Source organism: Tachysurus vachellii, chromosome 2, assembly GCF_030014155.1.
Source record: "Tachysurus vachellii isolate PV-2020 chromosome 2, HZAU_Pvac_v1, whole genome shotgun sequence".
NCBI classification, from domain to species: domain Eukaryota; kingdom Metazoa; phylum Chordata; class Actinopteri; order Siluriformes; family Bagridae; genus Tachysurus; species Tachysurus vachellii.
Window position 1 is genome coordinate 1,210,749 of NC_083461.1, and position 22,322 is coordinate 1,233,070.

Sequence of the window (22,322 nt, forward strand, 5' to 3'; positions counted from 1 at the left end):
CTATTAAACATGTAGAAGCAGGTGATTACATTTGAGGGAGTTTTGAAGTTTTGTAGTTATGATTTATCTTAATATCTTAAAATAATGATGAAGTTAATGCTGGTTTTATGTTGGATGTTTGATGTATATTAAACACACCTGTGTACCAGACATAAAGAACCATGTTTACTGCAGTCATGAAAAATTCTAATCCCCAAAAATTTTTCTTCATTATTAGGTTTTATTTGTGAGGTGGAAATGGTCTTTTATAGAAAGCTGACTTTGTAAAGTTTTATACTCCATCCATCCATCCATCCATCTTCTACCGCTTATCCGGGGCCGGGTCGCGGGGGCAGCAGTCTAATCAAGGACACCCAGACTTCCCTCTCCCCATACACTTCCTCCAGCTCCTCCGGGGGAATACCGAGGCGCTCCCAGGCCAGCCGAGAGACATAGTCCCTCCAGCGTGTCCTAGGTCTTCCCCGGGGCCTCCTCCCGGTTGGACATGCCCGGAACACCTCCCCCGGGAGGCGTCCAGGAGGCATCCGGAACAGATGCCCGAGCCACCTCAGCTGACTCCTCTCGATGTGGAGGAGCAGCGGCTCTACTCTGAGCTCCTCCCGAGTGACCGAGCTCCTCACCCTATCTCTAAGGGAGCGCCCAGCCACCCTGCGGAGGAAACTCATTTCGGCCGCCTGTATCCGAGATCTTGTCCTCTCGGTCATGACCCAAAGCTCATGACCATAGGTGAGGGTAGGAACGTAGATCGACTGGTAAATAGAGAGCTTCGCCTTGCGGCTCAGCTCTTTCTTCACCACAACACTGCAGAAGATCACTGCAGAAGATACACCGATCCGCCTGTTGATCTCCCGCTCCATCCTTCCCTCACTTGTGAACAAGACCCCAAGATACTAAAACTCCTCCACTTGAGGCAGGAGCTTTCCACCAACCTGAAGGGGACAAGCCACCCTTTTCCGGCTGAGAACCATGGCCTCAGACTTGGAGGTGCTGATTCTCATCCCCGCCGCTTCACACTCGGCTGCAAACCGTCCCAGTGCACGCTGGAGGTCCTGATTTGAGGAAGCCAACAGGACAACATCATCTGCAAAAAGCAGAGACGAAATCCCGTGGTCCCCAAACCGGACACCCTCCGGCCCCCAACTGCGCCTAGAAATCCTGTCCATATAAATAATGAACAGGACCGGTGACAAAGGGCAGCCCTGCCGGAGTCCAACATGCACCGGGAACAAGTCTGACTTACTGCCGGCAATGCGAACCAAACTCCTGCTCCGGTCATATAGGGACCGGACAGCCCTTAGCAGAGGGCCCCGGACCCCATACTCCCAGAGCACCCCCCACAGATCACCACGAGGGACACAGTCGAATGCCTTCTCCAGATCCACAAAGCACATGTGGACTGGTTGGGCAAACTCCCATCAACCCTCCAGCAACCTGGTGAGGGTGTAGAGATGGTCCAGTGTTCCACGACCGGGACGAAACCCGCATTGTTCCTCCTGAATCCGAGGTTCAACTATCGGCCGAATTCTCCTCTCCAGTACCCTGGCATAGACTTTTCCGGGGAGGCTGAGGAGTGTGATCCCCCTGTAGTTGGAACACACCCTCCGGTCCCCCTTCTTAAACAGAGGGACCACCACCCCAGTCTGCCAGTCCAGAGGCACTGTCCCTAGCCGCCACGCAATGTTGCAGAGGCGTGTCAACCAAGACAGCCCCACAACATCCAGAGACTTGAGGTACTCAGGGCGAATCTCATCCACCCCCGGTGCCTTGCCACTGAGGAGCTTCTCAACCACCTCAGTGACCTCAGCTTGGGGGATCGATGAGTCCTCAACTGAGCCCTCTGCCTCTGCTTCCTCAGTGGAAGACATGTCAGTGGGGTTGAGGAGATCCTCGAAGTACTCCTTCCACCGTCCGAGAATGTCCCCAGTTGAAGTCAGCAGATTCCCACTCCCACTGTAAACAGTGTGAGCAGGGCACTGCTTCCCCCTCCTGAGGCGCCGGACGGTTTGCCAGAATTTCTTCGAGGCCAACCGATAGTCCTTCTCCATGGCCTCACCGAACTCCTCCCAGACCCAAGTTTTTGCCTCTGCAACCACCCGGGCTGAAGCTCGCTTGGCCCTCCGGTACCTATCAGCTGCCTCCAGAGTCCCCCGAGCCAACCAGGCTCGATAGGACTCCTTCTTCAGCTTGACGGCATCCCTTACTTCCGGTGTCCACCACCGGGTTCGGGGATTGCCGCCACGACAGGCACCGGAGACCTTACGGCCACAGCTCCACGCGGCTGCGTCGACAATGGAGGTGGAGAACATGGTCCACTCAGACTCAATGTCTCCAACCTCACTCGGGATCTGGTTGAAGCTCTGCCGGAGGTGGGAGTTGAAGATCTCTCTGACCGGAGACTCTGCCAAACGTTCCCAGCGGACCCTCACAGTACGTTTGGGTCTGCCAAGTCTGTCCAACTTCCTCCCCGGCCATCGGATCCAACTCACCACCAGGTGGTGATCAGTTGACAGCTCCGCCCCTCTCTTTACCCAGAGTGTCCAAGACATACGGCCGGAGGTCAGATGAAACAACCACAAAGTCGATCATCGACCTCCGACCTAGGGTGTCCTGATGCCATGTGTACTGATGGACACCCTTATGCTTGAACATGGTTTTTGTTATGGACAAACTGTGACTAGCACAGAAGTCCAATAACAGAACACCACTCGGGTTCAGGTCGGGGGGGCCGTTCCTCCCAATCACGCCCCTCCAGGTGTCACTGTCGCTGCCCACATGAGCGTTGAAGTCCCCCAGTAGAACGATGGAGTCCCCAGTCGGAGCACTTTCCAGCACCCCTCCCAGAGACGCCAAGAAGGTCGGGTACTCTACACTGCCATTTGGCCCGTAAGCACAAATAACAGTGAGAGACCTCTCCCCGATCCGAAGGCGCAGGGAAACGACCCTCTCGTTCACCGGGGTGAACTCCAACACATGGCTGCTGAGCTGGGGGGCTATGAGCAAGCCCACACCAGCCCACCGCCTCTCACCGCGGGCAACTCCAGAGTAGTAGAGAGCCCAGCCTCTCTCGAGGAGTTGGGTTCCAGAGCCCAAGCCGTGCGTGGAGGCGAGCCCAACTATATCTAGTCGGTATCTCTCAACCTCCCGCACCAGCACAGGCTCCTTCCCCCCCAGCGAGGTGACATTCCATGTCCCTAGAGCCAGATTCCGTGTCCGGGGATTGGGTCGCCGAGGCTCCCGCCTTCGACTGCCACCCAATCCACATTGCACCAGCCCCTTACGGTTTCTCCTGCAGGTGGTGGGCCCACAGGAGATCGGCCCCACGTCACTCCTTCGGGCTGAGCCCGGCCGGGCCCCATGGGGTAAGACCCGGCCACCAGGCGCTCGCATGCGAGCCCCAACCCCGGGCCCGGCTCCAGGGTGGGGCCCCGGTTGCGCCATACCGGGCGACGTCACGGACCTTGCTATATTTCTCTTCATAAAGGGGTTTTGAACCGCTCTTTGTCTGGCCTGTCACCCAGGACCTATTTGCCTTGGGACACCCTACCAGGGGCAAAAAGCCCCAGACAACATAGCTCCTAGGATCATTCAGGCACGCAAACCCCTCCACCGCAATAAGGTGGCGGTTCAAGGAGGGGAAGTTTTATACTCGTTAGATATAATAATAATAATAATAATAATAATAATAATAATAATAATAATAATAATTAGAGACAGAGAAGGAAGACTCTAGAGGCAGGAGGAAGCATCAATATAAAGTGAGAGACTGTTGGACTTGGACAGGGTGGATTTTGAACCTATATTTAGAACCTTTGAGAATTTTGTAAAAGTCGGAGAAAACCAAGGGTTTATTTCATTTAAGCATCAATTGGTGAGACAGGAATGTGGAAGAGCAGAGTCAAGTTTTGTGGACATATAAAATATATACCACATTTTATATACCACATTATTTTAATGTGTGAAACCGTATCAAAGGCTGCACTCAAATCTAACAGGACAAGAATTGTTAAGAGTTCAGCATCAGCAGCCATCAGGAGATCATTAGTGACCTTCACTAAAGCAGTTTCCATACTGTGTTTAATACAGAACCCAAACTGAAAGGATTCTAATAGATTATTGTCACTAAGTTTAACATGAACCTGTGTGATAACGTTCATGTCTGATTAGAAAGTGTTCATTTAGCTGAAAAGTGCTCCCTTTAATACTAATCTATAACACTACATGATCAGATTTTAGCTAATGTCAGTCTGATTCCTAAACAGAATTCTCTATAGTTACTTCTGGTCAGATTATAACCAAGTGGCTCATGTTGTGGAAGCGTTGAGAGAATCACAGACAAGAGTAAAAAGGTTCACAATTTACTTGTACTGCTGTGCAACAGAACCGAACACTCCTCATGAAGCATGAGAGAGGAAGAACCCTGATCATTGTTACACTGAGTTTTTATAAACATGATTCTAACACAGAAACTGAAGGAAAACATTGTCAATCATCAGCTACATTACAACACACGATCATGTTGATTCTGAGCCTTCATTCTCACCATCTGTCTCCAGCTCATTCTGACCCTAATATTTTACACAAACAACCTCTGGTAACAATTTCTAATCATAAAAAACTTCTAGTCACGTACAGAGAAGGTCAGTGTAACAGTGGAAGCTAATGCCATGTTTATTAATAATTGTACCAAGAGATAGTGTTGTTCTGTTATACTTAAATAAAACCTTAAAGTACTAGAGAACAGATTTACTAGTAATAATATGTTAAAAGTGTTGTTTTAAATTTTATTTGTTCCTATAATAATTAGTCCAGTATCGATCGTTTGTTAAGGTCACATCACTTCTGGAATTTCTGGCCATAGTCCGCTGCTCATGACCTATAAATAAGAAGTAAAAGAAAACAAGTTTGAAGAGCACATGGTTTTACTGTCTGAGTGATCACTAGTTCACTAGTGTTCATTACATACATCATACACCTTTGGTCATTTGGTCATTTTCATCTTCTATGATGTTGAATTATTGTTTGAATGTCAGTGTTACATTCTGTAATGTTTAATGTGAGATCTTTGTCTTTTTCAATACAAGACAATCCCATATTATACAGGACAGGAGAAACCCTACACTAGATACTAGTTAGTTAGCTGTAGTTAACCACTAACTTTACCCATTTTAATGACATCAACATGTAGATGTCGACTACAGTGTCACTTTAACCATATTGTCTAACTGGTGTTTGTACTTTCAGTATTTATAAAAATGAGAAGGTTCAGGGAAAGCTTTGAGGACGAGTTTGATCATTTGTGTGAGTTCATTATGTTTTATTTTATTTCCTTTAGTATCAGCTGTAATAGACTTGGAGTAAAAAGTTGGTCACCTCTGGACTCAGTGCTCAGATCAGAAACCTCCAAACTGAGAGAACTTCATCTGACTGTGAAAACACTGGATCTGTCCTATAATAAACTAGGAGACTCAGAAGTGAAGATTCTCTCTGCTGGACTGGAGAATCCTCACTGTAAAGTGGAGAAACTGGAGTAAGATCATCTCTCTGAGACTCACAATAACTCACTAAAAGCAGCAGTTATATACAGTGTTGTTTTTCACCTGAAATGTTCTGTAACACTACAACATTCAGAACAAATAGATTAGTCATTAAGTGATAATGAGTTTTCTACAGAATCACTTAGGAATTAATTAAATAATTAAATGAGTAAATAAGAAAAATTCTAAAAATTATACGATTCATTATTTTTAATGCCAGCAAAACTTTTGCAGCTCAAATGAACTTAATATGAATAAATGTAAATAATATAATAAACTAATATCACTGGTGCAGCTCCAGGGTCCTGGTCCCACCCATTTGGAGTCCTGGCCCACCTCCATAAACTCTGTTATAATGTTAGAATTATTAATAAACCCCAGTTGTCACTCACTAGGAGCTGCTGCTTTAAGAAGCTTCATTGAGTGACGTTGCTCAGTAACATTTCTGTGTGGTGTTTAGTCGTGTAACAGACTAGTTTAATAAAGACATTATCTTCTCTGAAACAGACACCACACTGTGTCTTTACCCCTGAAACTCCTACACTGTAATCAGAGGATATAATAAGATGAAATGTGTTTCAGTTTGTGTTTACACTGGAGAACAGTGTCAGAGTGGAGATTGGACTCATCTGAGAGCTGAAGAACAGACCTGTAGTTAGTTTAGGAGTACATGGGGCAACACAGTCATTTTAACTCCAATTAAAACACTCAATGAATTTATTTAATATTATATGATGGGGCAGTTGTTCATTCTGACTATTCTGTTAAAGTGCAAGATGTTTGAAAGCCAATGTTGACATTTGAAATCACCAGAACAAACACACCCCTAACCCAAATGGGTGTCACCCCTGTTTTAATAGCTCCGCCCCACACATACATACGTAACCCAGGGGACTATTATGGCGGAACCTCCTGGGGCAGCTGACCGAGGGAAAATTTTTATCAATAAATGAACACAATGAGTAATACTATGGTCATACAAATGTGTTTTTGTAGTACTGTGTGTTGTACCATGAAAGGTTTAACTCTGTTTCACGCAGAAGACGTTCAGTTCTCTCCAGCACTGGAAAGCTGATCCTATATTAACACGTCCTGCTGCTTCTTGCCTTGTCGGAAGCCTTTTATCGCTTTTCGTTTTTGTCCGCCATGTCAAAGTTTCAATTGCTTTCTTCAATCGCTTTCAGTCGATGTCAGACATGGGCACTGAACACTCTCTCCACTGCATATTGACAAGACACGCCCCTTTCTTCTCATTGGCTACACGTTTGTTGGCCCAACTCAGTTTTCTGAGGCATTTTTCAAACATCGTGTACCTCAACTTTTAAAATCATCACTTAAATAAAATTATATTAAATATCACCAAACTAAATAATAATCAGACAAATATAATGAATCTCCTCATAGACTGAAAATAAATCTAAGCTAATCTAAGTGGGGGGGGGGGGGGGGGTTAGTTTTCTTAAAAAAAAAATAGTTGTAGATACAATTACATGTGTAATTGTAGCAAAGATCTTTACAGTGAAATAAAATGTAAAACTGAAATAATAAAATGATCTGCAGCTCAAAGTTACATTCATGTTGATGAAGAGTGTGTCATTGTGTCTCTATACAGGTTGTGTGATTGTGATGTCTCAGATGAAGACTGTGCTGCTCTGACTTCAGCTCTGAGATCAAACCCCTCACACCTGAGAGAACTGAATCTGTCTGGTAATAAACTAGGAGACTCAGGAGTGAAGAATCTCTCTGCTGTACTGAAGAATCCTCACTGTAAACTGGAGACACTGTGGTAAGATCATCTGGCAGAACTAGAGTTTTATACATGGGGTGACCAGGGGGTGGCCAAGGCAGCTTTAGGGGTCCCACAGACTATGACACAAATTACCCTAACAGGGAGCATTTATGAATCCCATAATTGCTCATTAGAGGTAGAATATATCTCTCATAATCTATTTTATAATTTATAATAGATTATATTATAATTTTATCTTGTGTATGTCAAACACACATTCATAAATAGGCCTATATAATCAGGTAGTGCTGAAAATTAGAAAATATTTTCAGATAATAAAGATTAAGCACCAAGGAGATAAGAAAGCATTTGTGTAACATGAATAGCACATTTTATTTAAATATACACATTTACAAAGTATTTACAAAAACATTAAACATACAATCAAAAATTGCAGAAATTTACCAAAAACGTTGGTAATTTTTGGTGCCTATCAATTTTACAAACATAAGTAAATACAAATCCCAGTTAGAGTTAAAACAGCATAATTCTGTGGTTCTTGTGAGAATGTGCAAAATGTTTCACAAACTCATCCATGTTGAGAGAGCGTGTCCTCCTTCACTGAACACTAAGAATTCTGAGATGACTTAACCTGTCATCAAGCATTGTTGTCCTAAGGTGAGTTTTAATCCGTTTTAAAGCTGAGAAGCTTCTCTCACAAGAAGCACTGCTCACTGGTGGGACAACAGAAATCTAACAAAGCCGAAATAGCTCATGGAAAACCTCTTTATAAGGTTCTAGGAACACAACAAATTCAAGGAGATTAGATGGTCTGTCCCTTCTACTTTTTTCTCTCCTATCAAAAAGTCACTTAGTTTGATGAACCTCATGTTTAAGGTCCTCTAAATTTGACTCAAAGCTCTGAACAAAGGCAAACAAAGGCTCCTTGTTTAAGAATGTTGTACTCTTTGGGTCGAGAGACTGAATGTCTTGCATTATCTCACAGTTCTTCTCTGAAAAACACCACTGCAGCTCAGCTGTGAGACTGTCAAGCACTTGATAAAAGAAAGCTCTTTTGAAGCTCTCACCATCACTATGGTCACTGTTTCTCTGTCCTACAGAGCTCATCATCAATGAATCATGAAATCTTAAGCTTGTTTTAGGTTGTCTTTTACACACTGTTTGTATGCTTATTTTGCCGTGTTCTGCGGTCTCTTCAACCTCCACAGTTCCTTAAAAAACCCATCATTTCTGTAGTCCTGTAATGTGTCTGTAAGGGCACCTACTAGCCCCACAGCTCTTGTTAGATCAAGAGAGCTTGATTGGAGCATGTCAGAAAGACATTTTGCATCACCAAAACTTTTACAAAAGATAACCAAAAGCCCTATGAACTGTAAATCTATCTGAGAGAATTCCCCTTGCCTCCACTGATCTATCACCACTATTTTTAGTTGCTATATCCTGTAGCACTATCAGAACTGCTGGAAGTCTGTCTCTCAGATTACGGCATGCCATGTATCTGCATGCCCACCTTACATCTGTAAGTCTCTGCAGTTCCCTGGGCTGCTGTTGTGGATACAGCTCTTTCTGAACTGCAAGCCACCTGAGATGAACATACGAGCCAGACACAAAATTGTAAAGCTTCTGCACGAGAGCAAAGAATCTAACTGCCTCAGGAACTGATTTTACAGAATCTACAAGAACCAAATTTAAACTATGTGCATTACAGTGCACATAAAATGCAAACCTTGCATTGTTTTTAATTCACGCAGACACACCAGAATGCTTTTCACTCATGACAGAAGCACCGTCATAGCTTTGCCCCACAAGATTATTTTTGTAGTCCAGACCATGTTTTTCAAGGCAATCAATTAGCATTTTTGTGAGACCTGCTGCATGTAAGCTTTCAGCTGACTGAAAGTGTAAAAAGGTTTCATTGATAGCCCCATTGTAATAGTTGACTAAATACAACTGATAGCCCCATTGTAATAGACTAAAGACAACTGTTCTTTTTTCTTCAGATCTTTAGTTTCATCTACAATTACACTAAAAACTTCACTATCTTTTACTTCTCTTATTATTTCACTTTGTACCATTTCAGCTAAGACCTCAAGAATTTCATTCTGGATTTGGTGGCTTGTATACTTTGCATTACCACATGCATTCATCCTTTTATCTATGAGAGGGTCATGTTTTGCTATTTCTTCTAAGATTGACAAAAAATTGCCCTTGTTTTGAGAGTCATCAGACTCTCTATGACCTCTCTGTGCTATATTTATGGTGGCAGTTAACAGTAACACATCTGCATTGGTTTTTATGTAAGCACAGTTTTCCTCCACTTTCTTTTTACGGTCCTGATTTATGACATCTAGCATTGATGAGTTGCTGTTAATAGACTTTTTATACTGATTCCTAGCATACATGGCATTGATGTGATGCTCTGCCTTTGAATGGAGCTTAAACCCAGAATCTCTAAACAGTGCCTTTTTCCAGTCAGAAAAACCTGACTGTGATGTAAAGGCAGATTCTGGTGCATTTGGCAAAGAAAAATGCTGACAGGTGAAACAATAATTTGAGTCTTGACTTACAGAATATTCAAGTAATAAATTGTCCTTATACGAGGAGTTGTTAAAAGCTCTTTTCCTTGTACCATGCTGAGTTCTGGGAAATGTTTTCAAACAGGACTGTACAGGACCCTCATCTCTGGATCTAGAAATATCTGAAATACACATGTTAAACATTGGGTCATCTCTATGAAAAATAAATGGGATCCACAATATTACTAACAGCTGCTTACTAGTATATTAGTTAAAGTAGATTCCTGGCCTACCATTGGGTCCTTCAGGAACAGCATATCTGGTGCTTGATGTGGATGGTTGGGGCTCTATTACATCTCCTAACAGCTCTGACTCACTGTCCTGCTCAGAGTCAGAATTCTGTGTCAATCTTTAATACACCTATTACAATAACACAAGAACCATTAGTGTATAATCACAATAAAAATGCCATAGCTATATCAAAACTTGAACAGACATAAATCAACACCTAATTACATTTTTATGTAAAGCCTAAACTGATGAAACCATCTATAACAAGCTAAACTTAAATTCTGAACTAGACATGTGACTGACCACCTGGTGGGTTCTCAAACCTGTTGGTGGTTCTTGTGAAGTCTGACTCTGGGCTACTGTGGTGATGCAGTGGCTGGGGGCAATGGCTGGGGTCTGTTTGTACCTGATCTGTATGTGTTTGCTTCTTTAAAAACAAGTCTGATGTCTCTGCCTTTCTTTTAATTTTTTATTGACTCTATGTAAAAATATGACACATGGATATAATACATTTAAGCATCAAATACAGATTTTCAACTTTAAATACAAATCCCACTATAATAATAATTGCTCTTTAAAATCAACTGTCTGCATAAATGACTACTTTAATCACCTTTATGATAGCTAACAGGTTGTCTGCAGTAATCTTTTGAGTAACGTTACCAGATACATAGTTTAATAACAACATTAAACACTGACACTGTAAAACTAGTTACCTCATATTAGCTAAACAGTTAAAGACTTACACACAGACACTGCACTGTATACGTGTATAACTAACACAAATGTCTACGTCATGCATATTATGGCTAAACTGGGGAACGAACCGATTTCTCTTGTATGATTAATCTGTTAAAGCGTCTAACGTCAGTTTATATAGCGACGTAACTTTCGAAATATTTTTCTGGAAAACTAAATCCTGATGTTTAATCTGAAAACTTAGTGAAATCTGATGTTACAGTTTACTTCTCTACATCTCAACTCTTTCTTGTCATTGATTGATGGATATGAACGGTGGTTTAGTGGTTAGCACGTTCTCCTCACACCTCCAGGGTCGGGGTTCAATTCCCGCCTCCGCCTTGTGTGTGTGGAGTTTGCATGTTCTCCCCGTGCCTCGGGGGTTTCCTCCGGGTACTCCGGTTTCCTCCCCCGGTCCAAAGACATGCATGGTAGGTTGATTGGCATCTCTGGAAAATTGTCCGTAGTGTGTGATTGTGTGAGTGAATGAGAGTGTGTGTGTGTGCCCTGTGATGGGTTGGCACTCCGTCCAGGGTGTATCCTGCCTTGATGCCCGATGACGCCTGAGATAGGCACAGGCTCCCCGTGACCCGAGGTAGTTCGGATAAGCGGTAGAAGATGAGTGAGAGTGAGAGAATATTCCTGAGACTCCCGGTGAACTGCTCTAACCATCGTTATCTCCACCATTGCTCTTTTCAGCTTCTCTAGCACCTACGTCACCGTGCATCCGGGATTGCCCGAGCGGATCAACACAGACGCCATCTTTGTTGTGCCCGCTTTTGCCAATAATTTGCGTCATTTTAACCTGCACCATATATTAGAACATAAACACAAATCTGCTTCAAAATACAATATAATTAGTGCTGATGAAAGTGCACTGTCACATGACCTGCTCCTCAGTAACATTCTCTAATAGTGAGACTGAAGCAGAAGTTTTAGGTTCATCATCAATGTCCTGAGGATGAAGATTGTTTCTTTTCACTGCACACTGATGATTTCTCACAGACTCTGATGTGACTGCAATGTGTCTGAAATTACTGTGAAATTTACTAAAACATTGGAACTAATCACACAAACTGGAGCTGGGACACAAACTAAATGTACTGTGTGAGCTTCAGGGTTTAAAAGCAGCACTGACATGGAAATGATGGAAATAAATAGAACTTGGAGACTAAAATTACACAAGAGTCTCTGATCAGCTCACACTATCAGAATATAGAATTGATGGATTTACCCTCCATCAGGGGGCAGAAGGGCTGCATGATGAAGGTTAAAATGATCATCAAGAGTCAGTTATCTGTCAGTTATCAGCTTTTTTATTTCAATTATTTTCACTTATGAATTTTTTTACAGTCAAATCAGTAAAACTTGTTATAAACAGAAGAGAAATAAAGAAGTTCTCTGTATTATAATATAAGAAGATGTAAAATTCTGTTCAGTGTACAAGTGGGTCTGTTTTACACTCTAACTGTTATAATAAAATTAAATTGTAATAAGACTCCACTGTAGAAAACAGAATGATTCAGAGCTGAATGAACTAAACCTACACTATACATGTCAGTATTTGTACTATACATTTGTGTTGTCAAGGTTTTTGTTAGAAACACAAGTCTATCAACATGATCCAGCTTTAGTGAGGACCACAAGAGAGTAACAATATTCCCCCAGTACTAAAAGCCCTCTCTGAAGGGGAACCTACACCTGACCTAAATGATATTAAAAACTGGACACTGCTGAGTTTGTTATTCAGAGATTATAAATTACTCTCCAAGGTTTTGGCCAACAGACTGAGTGAAGTCTTAGAACAAGTCATCCATCGTGATCAGACAGATTGTGTCCCAGGAAGATGAATTTTTATAATATTTCTGTTATCTGGGATCTTTTAGATATCAGTAAGAGTCTTAACCAGATTTTGGTCTAGTGTCAGTAGACCTAGAAAAGACTTTTGACCGAGTCGAACACAAATATTTATGAATGTGTTCATTTAGTTTTAGTCCTGATTTTGTTTCCATGATAAAGGTTTTGTACAGTGATGTTGAACGTATACTGAAAGTTAATGGTGACTTATGTGGTTCCTTATAAAGTTTATAGAGGTGTTAGACAAGGTTGTGTCGTGTCTGGTGTGTTGTATACTTTAGTAATAGAAAGACTTTTAAACAAGTTAAGAACAGATTTGTACTGATTATATATTCTGAAGTTCACAAACCTGTTTATCAGCTGATGATGATGAAGATAATGCTAAAGACAATGATGATGATTTAATTAGCGATCAGAGTGAAATTTGATGTTGGAAATATTAAAACAATTTAAAAACATCTCTGCTACAAAAGTAAACTGATATAAATGTAAATCCATGGATGTCCATATTGTTTAGAGAGTTAAACTGTTTCATGCCTTTCTGCAGTGTAATAGATGAACATTTATTGTGTTCTAGTCTATTTGATGTGAGGAAACGTTCTCACTAGAAATCTTTATTTGTGGTTTGGTTCTGTTTATGTCAAAATTATTTATTTAATATGACAATATTTTATTAATTGTTATAAATGGTTTTAAAAATCTGTTGATGAAGAGTGTGTCATTGTGTCTCTATACAGGTTGTTTAATTGTGATGTCTCAGATGAAGGCTGTTCTGCTCTGACTTCAGCTCTGAGATCAAACCCCTCACACCTGAGAGAACTGAATCTGTCCTGGAATAAACTAGGAGACTCAGGAGTGAAGATTCTCTCTGCTGTACTGGAGAATCCTCACTGTAAACTGGAGACACTGGGGTAAGATCATCTATTAAAACATTAATAATAAATCATGGTCTAATCTTCATCCAGGTCGTAATAATAGATAAACACATTGTGTATAAATAAAACACAGTCACAGTTGTTCTTGTCAATACTGAATAAACCATTTACACTTTCACAGTCTGGGTTTAAAAAATACACCAATGAACTAACAACTTCTCCAAAAACTAATTAGAGTCTGACCCTGTTTTAGGTCTGATTACTGACAGTCTGATCTTCTCAAGAAAGATCTGTTCATGTGAACTCGGATTAAAACAGAGATTTTGTTGAGATGTGAAACAGAGAAAAGTTACAGAAAACATTTACATTAATATTTTATTTCTCACATACACAACCATACACAGTACGACACGTAGTGAAATGTTTTTAATCTGTCTGTGATTTAAACATAAAATAAAATAATAAAAAAGAAAATAGAATAAAAATAGAATAGATGTAACAAATAGAAATGTAAGAATCAGTTTAATGGAGTGTAAAAATAAATGTGAATATGGATCAATGACAGAACAATGTGAGTGTTTTAATAAAGTTCAGATGTGTTAAATACTGCAATATATGAAATACGTTATGTGTAAAATAAAATCTGGCTGATGTATCAGTGTTGTGTATGAAAGTCCAGAAAAAGTCCAAGTTCTAGTCTTATGTGTTGTCCTGGTCTGTAAAGTGTGTGTTACTCAGTCCACAATAATACACACTGTCTACAGTCAGGGTCGACACTCGAGCCCCAGTAAAATGTTCCTGATAAATCAGTGTCTGATGATGTAGATTACAGTAGATATGTCTGAAAATAGGCTTCGTCTTCATCAGACATTAATATTTACATCATGATTTAAAACATGAAGACTGATTGTAATGTTAGCTGAAGTGAAAATATCCTGTACCCTTCAGTCATACGCCCCGCCCATCACAAGCCCCGCCCACCACAAGACATGCCCATCACTGTGCTCCGCCCCCTCATTGTGCCCCACCCCCATGTTGTGTCCCGCCCCCTCACTGTACCCCACCCCCTCACTGTACCCCACCCCCTCACTGTGCTCCTTTTGTCACTTTTCTCTGTAGAAATGTCGACTTGCAGTCAGATGATAATTAATAATCCCACATTGTATCTGAGGACTGAGGAGATGTAACTACCAGACTAACACTTATCACTGTGTTAATGAGTCGTATGTGAATGTGGATTTAGATGAATGAGGACTTCAGAAGGTTTTCTTTTCTCTTCTCATGTCTAAAATCTTCTAAAACTGGATGTGATTTAGTCATCAGTGAAAGCTTTTTGAAGTGATTTATTCATTTAGACGACTAGTTAGTTAGTTTTCTTACAAAAATACTAGTTGTGGATTTAAGGTTGTTTAGTTTAATAAAGTTTACATGTGTAATTGTAGTAAAGATCTTTATAGTGAAATAAAATGTAAAACTGAAATAATAAAATGATCTGCAGCTCAAAGTTACATTCATGTTTCTTACATTATATGATGACAAACAAACAAACAAATAAATAAATAAAGGCTTTGTTGGAGTTTTCACCATAAATAAATAAATAAATAAATAAATCTGTGTCTTCAGGTTTCTGTAAAATTCTTGTGTGTCTGTGATCAAAGTGATTAAACACTAGAAACGTCCCTGTGTACAACCAGTGAAGAGTGTGTTATTGTGTCTCTATACAGGTTGTATAATTGTGGTGTCTCAGATGAAGGCTGTTCTGCTCTGACTTCAGCTCTGAGATCAAACCCCTCACACCTGAGAGAACTGAATCTGTCTGATAATAAACTAGGAGACTCAGGAAAGAAGATGCTCTCTGATCTTAAGGATGATGAACATTACAAACTACAGACACTGAGGTGAGTAATGACCTGTTAATAAAAGTTTACCCTCATTATCATTACACATTGATACACATCACATTTCTCTTCAATAACCTTCAGATTATCAGGTTAGAAAATGTCACTATATTCTGTTTAATCAGAATTTTTCTAACGATTCTCTTTACTGCTGTTTTGTGTTCAGTAAAGTGTGTTGATGTAAAATTCATGTGAAGACAGAAAACAGGGATTCAGACAGTCTACAAAAAGTCACCAATGAGTTGATGAGAGTGATTGTTAATGAACATTGTGTCTTCTGTCATTCCTGTAAAATTCACCTGAGTTTGTTCTTAAAGTCTGCACTTAAATATAAATGTAGAACAAGATCTAAATGACACAGTAGTGTTTGTTATTTAAAGCTCCTGTGATTGGATAAGAGCAGTGATGTGATGGGTAAAGATCTGCTCATTATCCTGGTAGAACTTGTGGAAGTTCTCATTTGTTCTAGTTAAATGTTAGAACACAGATGTTAGTAAGAATGAAGAAATGTTGAATGATTCATTATAAACAGGAGATGATAATGTTTCTGTTGGAGCAGAGATGATTACATGCTGTTGATCATGAAGTACCACAGTCCACTTTGTGCTGATTAATTCACATCTTTTTATTTCATATTCAGGGTCTATTGAATATCTGTGTGTGATGAAGACTCCAGTGTTCCTGCATTACCATGATGGAGAATAGAGAACATGTTTATTAACACATCACTCATTTAGTTCTAACACATTAAACACACTCAGAGACGTGAGAAGTGTGTGTTCATCGTGTACAGTGAATCAGACTAAACACAATTCTACACTGAGTTTATAATGACCTCTGATCCCTGGATAAAATTCCCTGGACCTCAATCCCATAAACACCTGAGGGATTATTTGTAACAGCAGGTGAAAATCCACATGAACTCGAGCTGAACCTGTTCATTTTACTGTTTGTGTGATTTATTATTTGTTTATTATTGTAATATGATTTACACTTTTTACACATGTATACTTATAGCTATATTACTGGATACATAACTAAAATTATATTGTATAAAGCAGAGGTCACTAACAGGCGGACCGCGGCCCGGGTCCGGACCCAGAAGCTGTCCAATCCTGACACGGACCTACAGCCAAAACAAGGTTATGATTTAAAACTTGACTGGGCGCTTCTATTTAACCTGCACAGCTTTTGCAATCTTTACAGTAGTGGTAGTGGAAACACACAGACCAACTGCATGTCTGTGCATTACTGCGACTCAACAGTGCAAGACAGATGAGAGAGAATTAGAGTAAAGTTACACATGAAAGAAAGATAGCGATACATGTAGAAAACAAAGGGAGAGAAACAGACGAGTGAGACGGAGAAAGGGAGAGAAACAGACGAGTGAGACAGAGAAGGGGAGAGAAACAGACGAGTGAGATGGAGAAAGGGAGAATAAAGAACAACCCTGCTGAAAAATCCAGGATAAACCAGCATGAATTCCAAGCTGGTCCAGTCTAGTTTTTACTGGTTCGTGCTGGTATAATGCTGGTATAATGCTGCTATAGTGCTGGTATAATGCTGGTATAATGCTGGTATAATGCTGGTATAGTGCTGGTATAATGCTGGTATAATGCTGGTATAATGCTGGTCAGTGCTGGTATAGTGCTGGTATAGATGGGTGGCCAGCACAGTCATGGTGTTATCAAGTAAAACGGGGCAGGTGTAGCTGGTTAACCAGTATGATCTTGCTGGAATGAGCTTTTATTTTTGCTTGTGTATGTTTCTATGTAACACATTAATATAAGATTAAAACACAATATATTGGAATATATTTAATTATAAGTGTGATTATCAGTATTGGTACCGTTAAAAGTGTATAAATAAGTATCAGCATCGTATCCTTGCAAAAAAAAGTGGTATCGCTCATCCCTAATAGATAGATCGATGTCCGATAGAATCAAACAGGAGTTTGGAGTCGAACAATGCTAAAATCCATTTGTCTCAATTAAGAAGTAGTTAAGTTGTTTGTTTTATTAGTAAAGCAGTAATGTGAAGAGATATTACCCAACATCAGCGTTGCTATGCAACCTTTAAAGCAACTATGTTCACGAAGGTAAATGTACTTCCTGCACTTTCCTAAAATAAATCTCACAATGTTTTCGACTACATTATATACCTTACAGTGTTTATCAAAATGAGTACAAGTGCACGTGTTCCAGATCATCATGTTTTTGCCACCGTAATTAGGATTTTGTTTTGTGGTAAATAAAAAACTTCCTCTTCTACACGACAAATCTGCTGATCACTGGGAATCAGAATGTTGGCATACGTGATGTACCTGGATGACGGCTGCATGACAGTCTCAACTAGTGATATTAAGGACTTTAACTACGACATGTTTGACCAAACTCAGGTTTATTGGGTACGATGGAAGCAAGACTTCTTCAGGGCACAAATACTGATGATTAAAGGTATGTAACTTAAGCAGTAGCTGTTTTATCGTAACTCGTTCACTGCACAATATAAATATATGAGTGATATTTAGTTTTGTTTCTTATTTTGTTTTCATAATTTTTCAGAGAATAAAGAAGACATAGAGCAGGAATTGTCTAAAGACAAACGACTCCGGGTGGCACCTCTTAAAAACACATGGTCATCGCCGGGGGGGGGGGATCCTCGTATCTCCATTATTTTGGAGGAAATTAAAAAAAAAAATGATTTCCCCAAAGTCACGTTTTATCGGAGATACAAGCTTTATGACTTTGGAGCAGGGAGATATGGGGGTCAGAATTGCTTCGTTATTCTGAATAAATATATTATGATCCACAAATAAATATAAAGAGTTTCACAAATATTTTTTAAATCGACAAATGCACAATAAGCAAACCGTAAATATAGGTTACAAATTTCCCAAAAAGAAATGAAATTCACAAATAAATAAAATGGGATTTGCAAATAAAAAAATTATTTATAAATATATATTTAATTGTATTTATTTGTGAATGGCTTCCTGCTCATTTGTGAATCGCGTTCTGTGCATTTGTGGATTTGAAACATTTCTAACGTCAAGACGTGCACATTAATACACAAATAGGTGGACTCCGCCTACCGTCTACTCCAGCCAATCGGACAACGGTCTCGTGGCGCTGACCAATCGTGGCACGGTCTACCTCCAACCAATCACGTTCTGATTTACTCGCTCTTCACACTCCATCACAGTTCTCCCCTAACAATAATGCTTTCTTTTTTTCAAACTCTATTTACTGAATCTAAAGGCAACAACCAGGGAACTGCTGGGGCTAACAATCGTGAGGAGCTCAAGCACTTTTATTATGTCTGCACACTTACTGGTTAATGAGACGTGTATTATACACTGTGGGCCAGTGAGTGGTGAAACTACATCTAAATAAATTAGCATGTTAGCCTGTGCTGCCAGCAGTGTTCAATAAAGTCTGCGGTCACGTTGAGCCTTTTGACAAGAGACAAGGCTTTAATAGTTAACCAAAGCTAATGACTGTAGTTACATACATCTTCCTAAACTCTATTTTAAAGGTTTAAGAGCTATAAGTGATGCAATACAAAACACGATAAGATGATTAGTCTGTCTAATAGGTGGAAATTAGTCTAATCTGCTCGCACAAATCTTCGTGGCTCACGGGTTTCTTTCTGCACAGAAGCATTACAGCTATCGATTTAACAAAACAGACCTACTCAAATGTATCTAACCTAACTATGTATCTAACCTAACTAATGTCACTCGTTAGTGTCCAAAAAACAGTGTTTTACATGCACAGTGCCAAGAGAGGCATTGTCACGGTCAGTGCACCGCGCGCCTCCCGAACACCAACACAGAGAAGTGTCTCCAGAATACTAAGCTCTTCCGAACTACACTTCCCAGAATCCGTCTGACACTGATTGCACCGCCACCTGTTTTTCATCAGCCTCTACCTTTAAAGGCTGAACTTGAACTTGACGCCAGTGCGAAGTCTCGATCTGTTTCGGTGATCATTCTGAGCGTTTCTGTGTATTCCCTAGTTCCGGTTTTGATTCTGTTTCTCGATTCCTGCCTGCTCTACGTCATTGTGTTGTCTGCTTGATTTCTGTAATTTAGTAGTCGTAAGGCTGGTGATCCATTTGCAGCTTTTTAATAGCAAACTCGTAATCAAACAGGCAAGGTCAGGGCAGGCAAACACAATGATGTAGAGCAGGCAGGCAGCAACCAATCAGAAAACTAGAATAGAGAAACAGAATCAAAACCTTTATAGGTAGAGGCTGATGAAAAACAGGTGGCGGTGCAATCAGTGTCAGACGGATTCTGGGAAGTGTAGTTCGGAAGAGCTTAGTATTCTGGAGACACTTCTCTGTGTTGGTGTTCGGGAGGCGCGCGCGGTGCACTGACCGTGACAGGCATTGTCTATAAGTAGGCTGACTTAAAGTCAGTAAAATAATAATAAAAACAATAATTTAATAGTGGTGTCCAAAAATTCAATTTAATTCAAATATTATATTAGAAACATTTTAAAACGTCAATAAACATACATATGTATAATAGAAATGTGAGAAATATGCCGCAAAGCTCTCCTGCGGAGTGGAGAAGAGGTGGAGTTACGAGATTTCTCAGACAGTTGAAGTGTCCAATGGAGTTATGAGATTTGCGCTCAAGCTATTTTCAAGACTTTAGATTGGTTAATAACTTGTAAAAATAACAGACCCACCTGGGGACTGACCAATAGCATCGATATGTGACAAAATATGAAATTGACCAAATTTGGACATACGAGGTTTCCGCCCGACAGCGACGATATGCGTTATGATTATATATGATTATAAAACAGAAAGAAAGAAATAAAACAGCTTGCCACTGGGACAGTACACTTAAAAGGACATCTTTGTACCTTATTTAACCCCAAAAATTTATAGTTGTACATTAAGGTACACATTGGTACTCTAAGGTAGTAATGTGTACCCTTTTGAGTATAAAGTACAAAGATGTCCTTATAACGGTACTGAGTATATTGTTTACATATTCAAATTGTATTTTGTGTTTGCACAGTACATGGTAATCTGTCCTTACATCTGAAGACTCATTGTAACTTTCTGCCTCATTCACTCTCAACTCAGAATTCTCTTCTGCCTCTGTCTATTGAACATAAAGTACAAAAGTAGTGTTTAAAACATGTACATACAGGGAATAGTGACATACAGAAGAAAATAACAAATGAAGTACACAGCTGGACATTAACCAATAATTTGTATCCTAAATAGTTTAACACTTTAGTATGGGGAACGCATATTCACTATTAACTTTGACATTTGCCTCAAACTCTTAATTTACTGTTTATTAGCTTTTAAGGTAGTCGTAGTTAAGTTTAGGTATTAGGTAGGATTATGGGATGCAGAATATGGTCATGAAGAATAAGGAATTAATATGTGCTTTCTAAGTCGCCTACTAATAAACAGCCAATGTGCAGTTGTTCATCAAACTAATGTGTTATATTTTTTTCTATATTTTACTAATTAAATTTTTTATGATTGGTCCATATATAATCCTACAAACACTTGTGTATTAATAGATTATACATTATTAAATGTAAAATGCAATAGCAGCCAGGTGTTAAAAGCCACATGTTCTCACCTGTAAAGCTTTTTGTGTGACATCCTGAATCTGCCCTGACAAACCTATGCTGTCTGTTTCTTGCTCATTCTTGACAACACATAAAAACGTAAAATTAGTGCAATAATGAAACAGCAGCCCATTAAATAAAGATCGTACCTATCAGCATACTGTAACGTTTCCCCTGTGATCTACCCTCATTCACCGGATTACATTACCCATCATCCTTTGCACCCCGTCATCCACCATGTTTGTTTCCTGTCTTCACCTGTCTGTTCACCCGGACTCTATTTATACTCATCACCACTGTCTTCACTCATTGTCGGTTATCGTCTTTACTACGTTGTATGTATGTGTGATTTACCTGCTCCTTATTATTAAAATGACATATTTAATGTCACTATTCGTCAGAGATGTTAAATACATTTACCGTGGGGTATATTTCGAACCTTGTCACTTTTTTCACCTCTTGTGAGTTTGCAGGTATGATATAAGGTAGTAGACTGGTAGAAGAAAAAAATGGCTTCCACCTGAGTTTGTGGTTTACCAGGGTTTGTGCTAGCTTCAGTGAAAGGTCTCTTGATGGGAAACTGTTGTTTCTATTGCCATTAAGGGCCTTTTGTGTCAGTCCCATTGCATGCTTAAAGCGTAATACCGACAATGGATTAAAACGGTGATTGGATGAATGCAGTTATCTTTATTTGAGGAGATGGCGATGGAGATGCTGTAAAGCACTCTGAAGACTCAACACAATATGGATAAACTCATCAATCCTCGCAAGAACATTTTTGCCATCAGTGTTGCTGGTCTTCTTAAAACTGGACATCTACCCAGATAAGACTTTGTTTTTCAGTTGGAATTCCCTAAACTATGTTGTTCAATGACTTATGTCACATTGTAATGCTGAATATCACTGTGGTATCATATGTAATGAGGGTAAAAGTAGGTGAGAGCTTCATATAAATAACTCTAAGCAAAGAGAGTGTTTTCTGGCTGCCTTATTTTACTGAGTGGTCTGGATCATCACTTATGTGAAACCCCCCAAATTCAGATGTATAGCTAGCTTTGATTTAAGTTTGATCAGAGAGGTTATAATACAGTGACACATACTTGATATTATGTAGAATTGGTTAATTGGAGTTAAACATGCTGTAAAATCTCAGTTCAACATTATCTTTATTCTTATTTGAAGGGTTTTGATAACACACTTGTTAAAACAAAAGAGACTCGAGCTACAGTACTGAGGGCGCGTGATGATGACGTG

The 22,322-nt window shown here is 40.1% G+C and overlaps 1 protein-coding gene across 14 annotated transcripts in view; it reads left to right on the forward strand.

Annotated features, from left to right (window-relative positions):
* LOC132861411 (NACHT, LRR and PYD domains-containing protein 12-like) overlaps nt 1–22,322 on the forward strand; it is a 242,043-nt gene that overhangs the window by 176,610 nt on the left and 43,111 nt on the right. For 10 of the 14 annotated variants that reach the window (XM_060892923.1, XM_060892931.1, XM_060892963.1 and 7 more), the window contains 2 exons: nt 7,147–7,320; nt 13,424–13,597. In XM_060892923.1, the coding sequence (XP_060748906.1) occupies nt 7,147–7,320; nt 13,424–13,597 (348 nt within the window). Of the gene's footprint in view, nt 1–7,146; nt 7,321–13,423; nt 13,598–15,285; nt 15,460–16,099; nt 17,613–22,322 lie in introns of those variants that run through there. The other 4 variants (XM_060892978.1, XM_060893005.1, XM_060892954.1 and 1 more) reach the window with 2 other exon arrangements.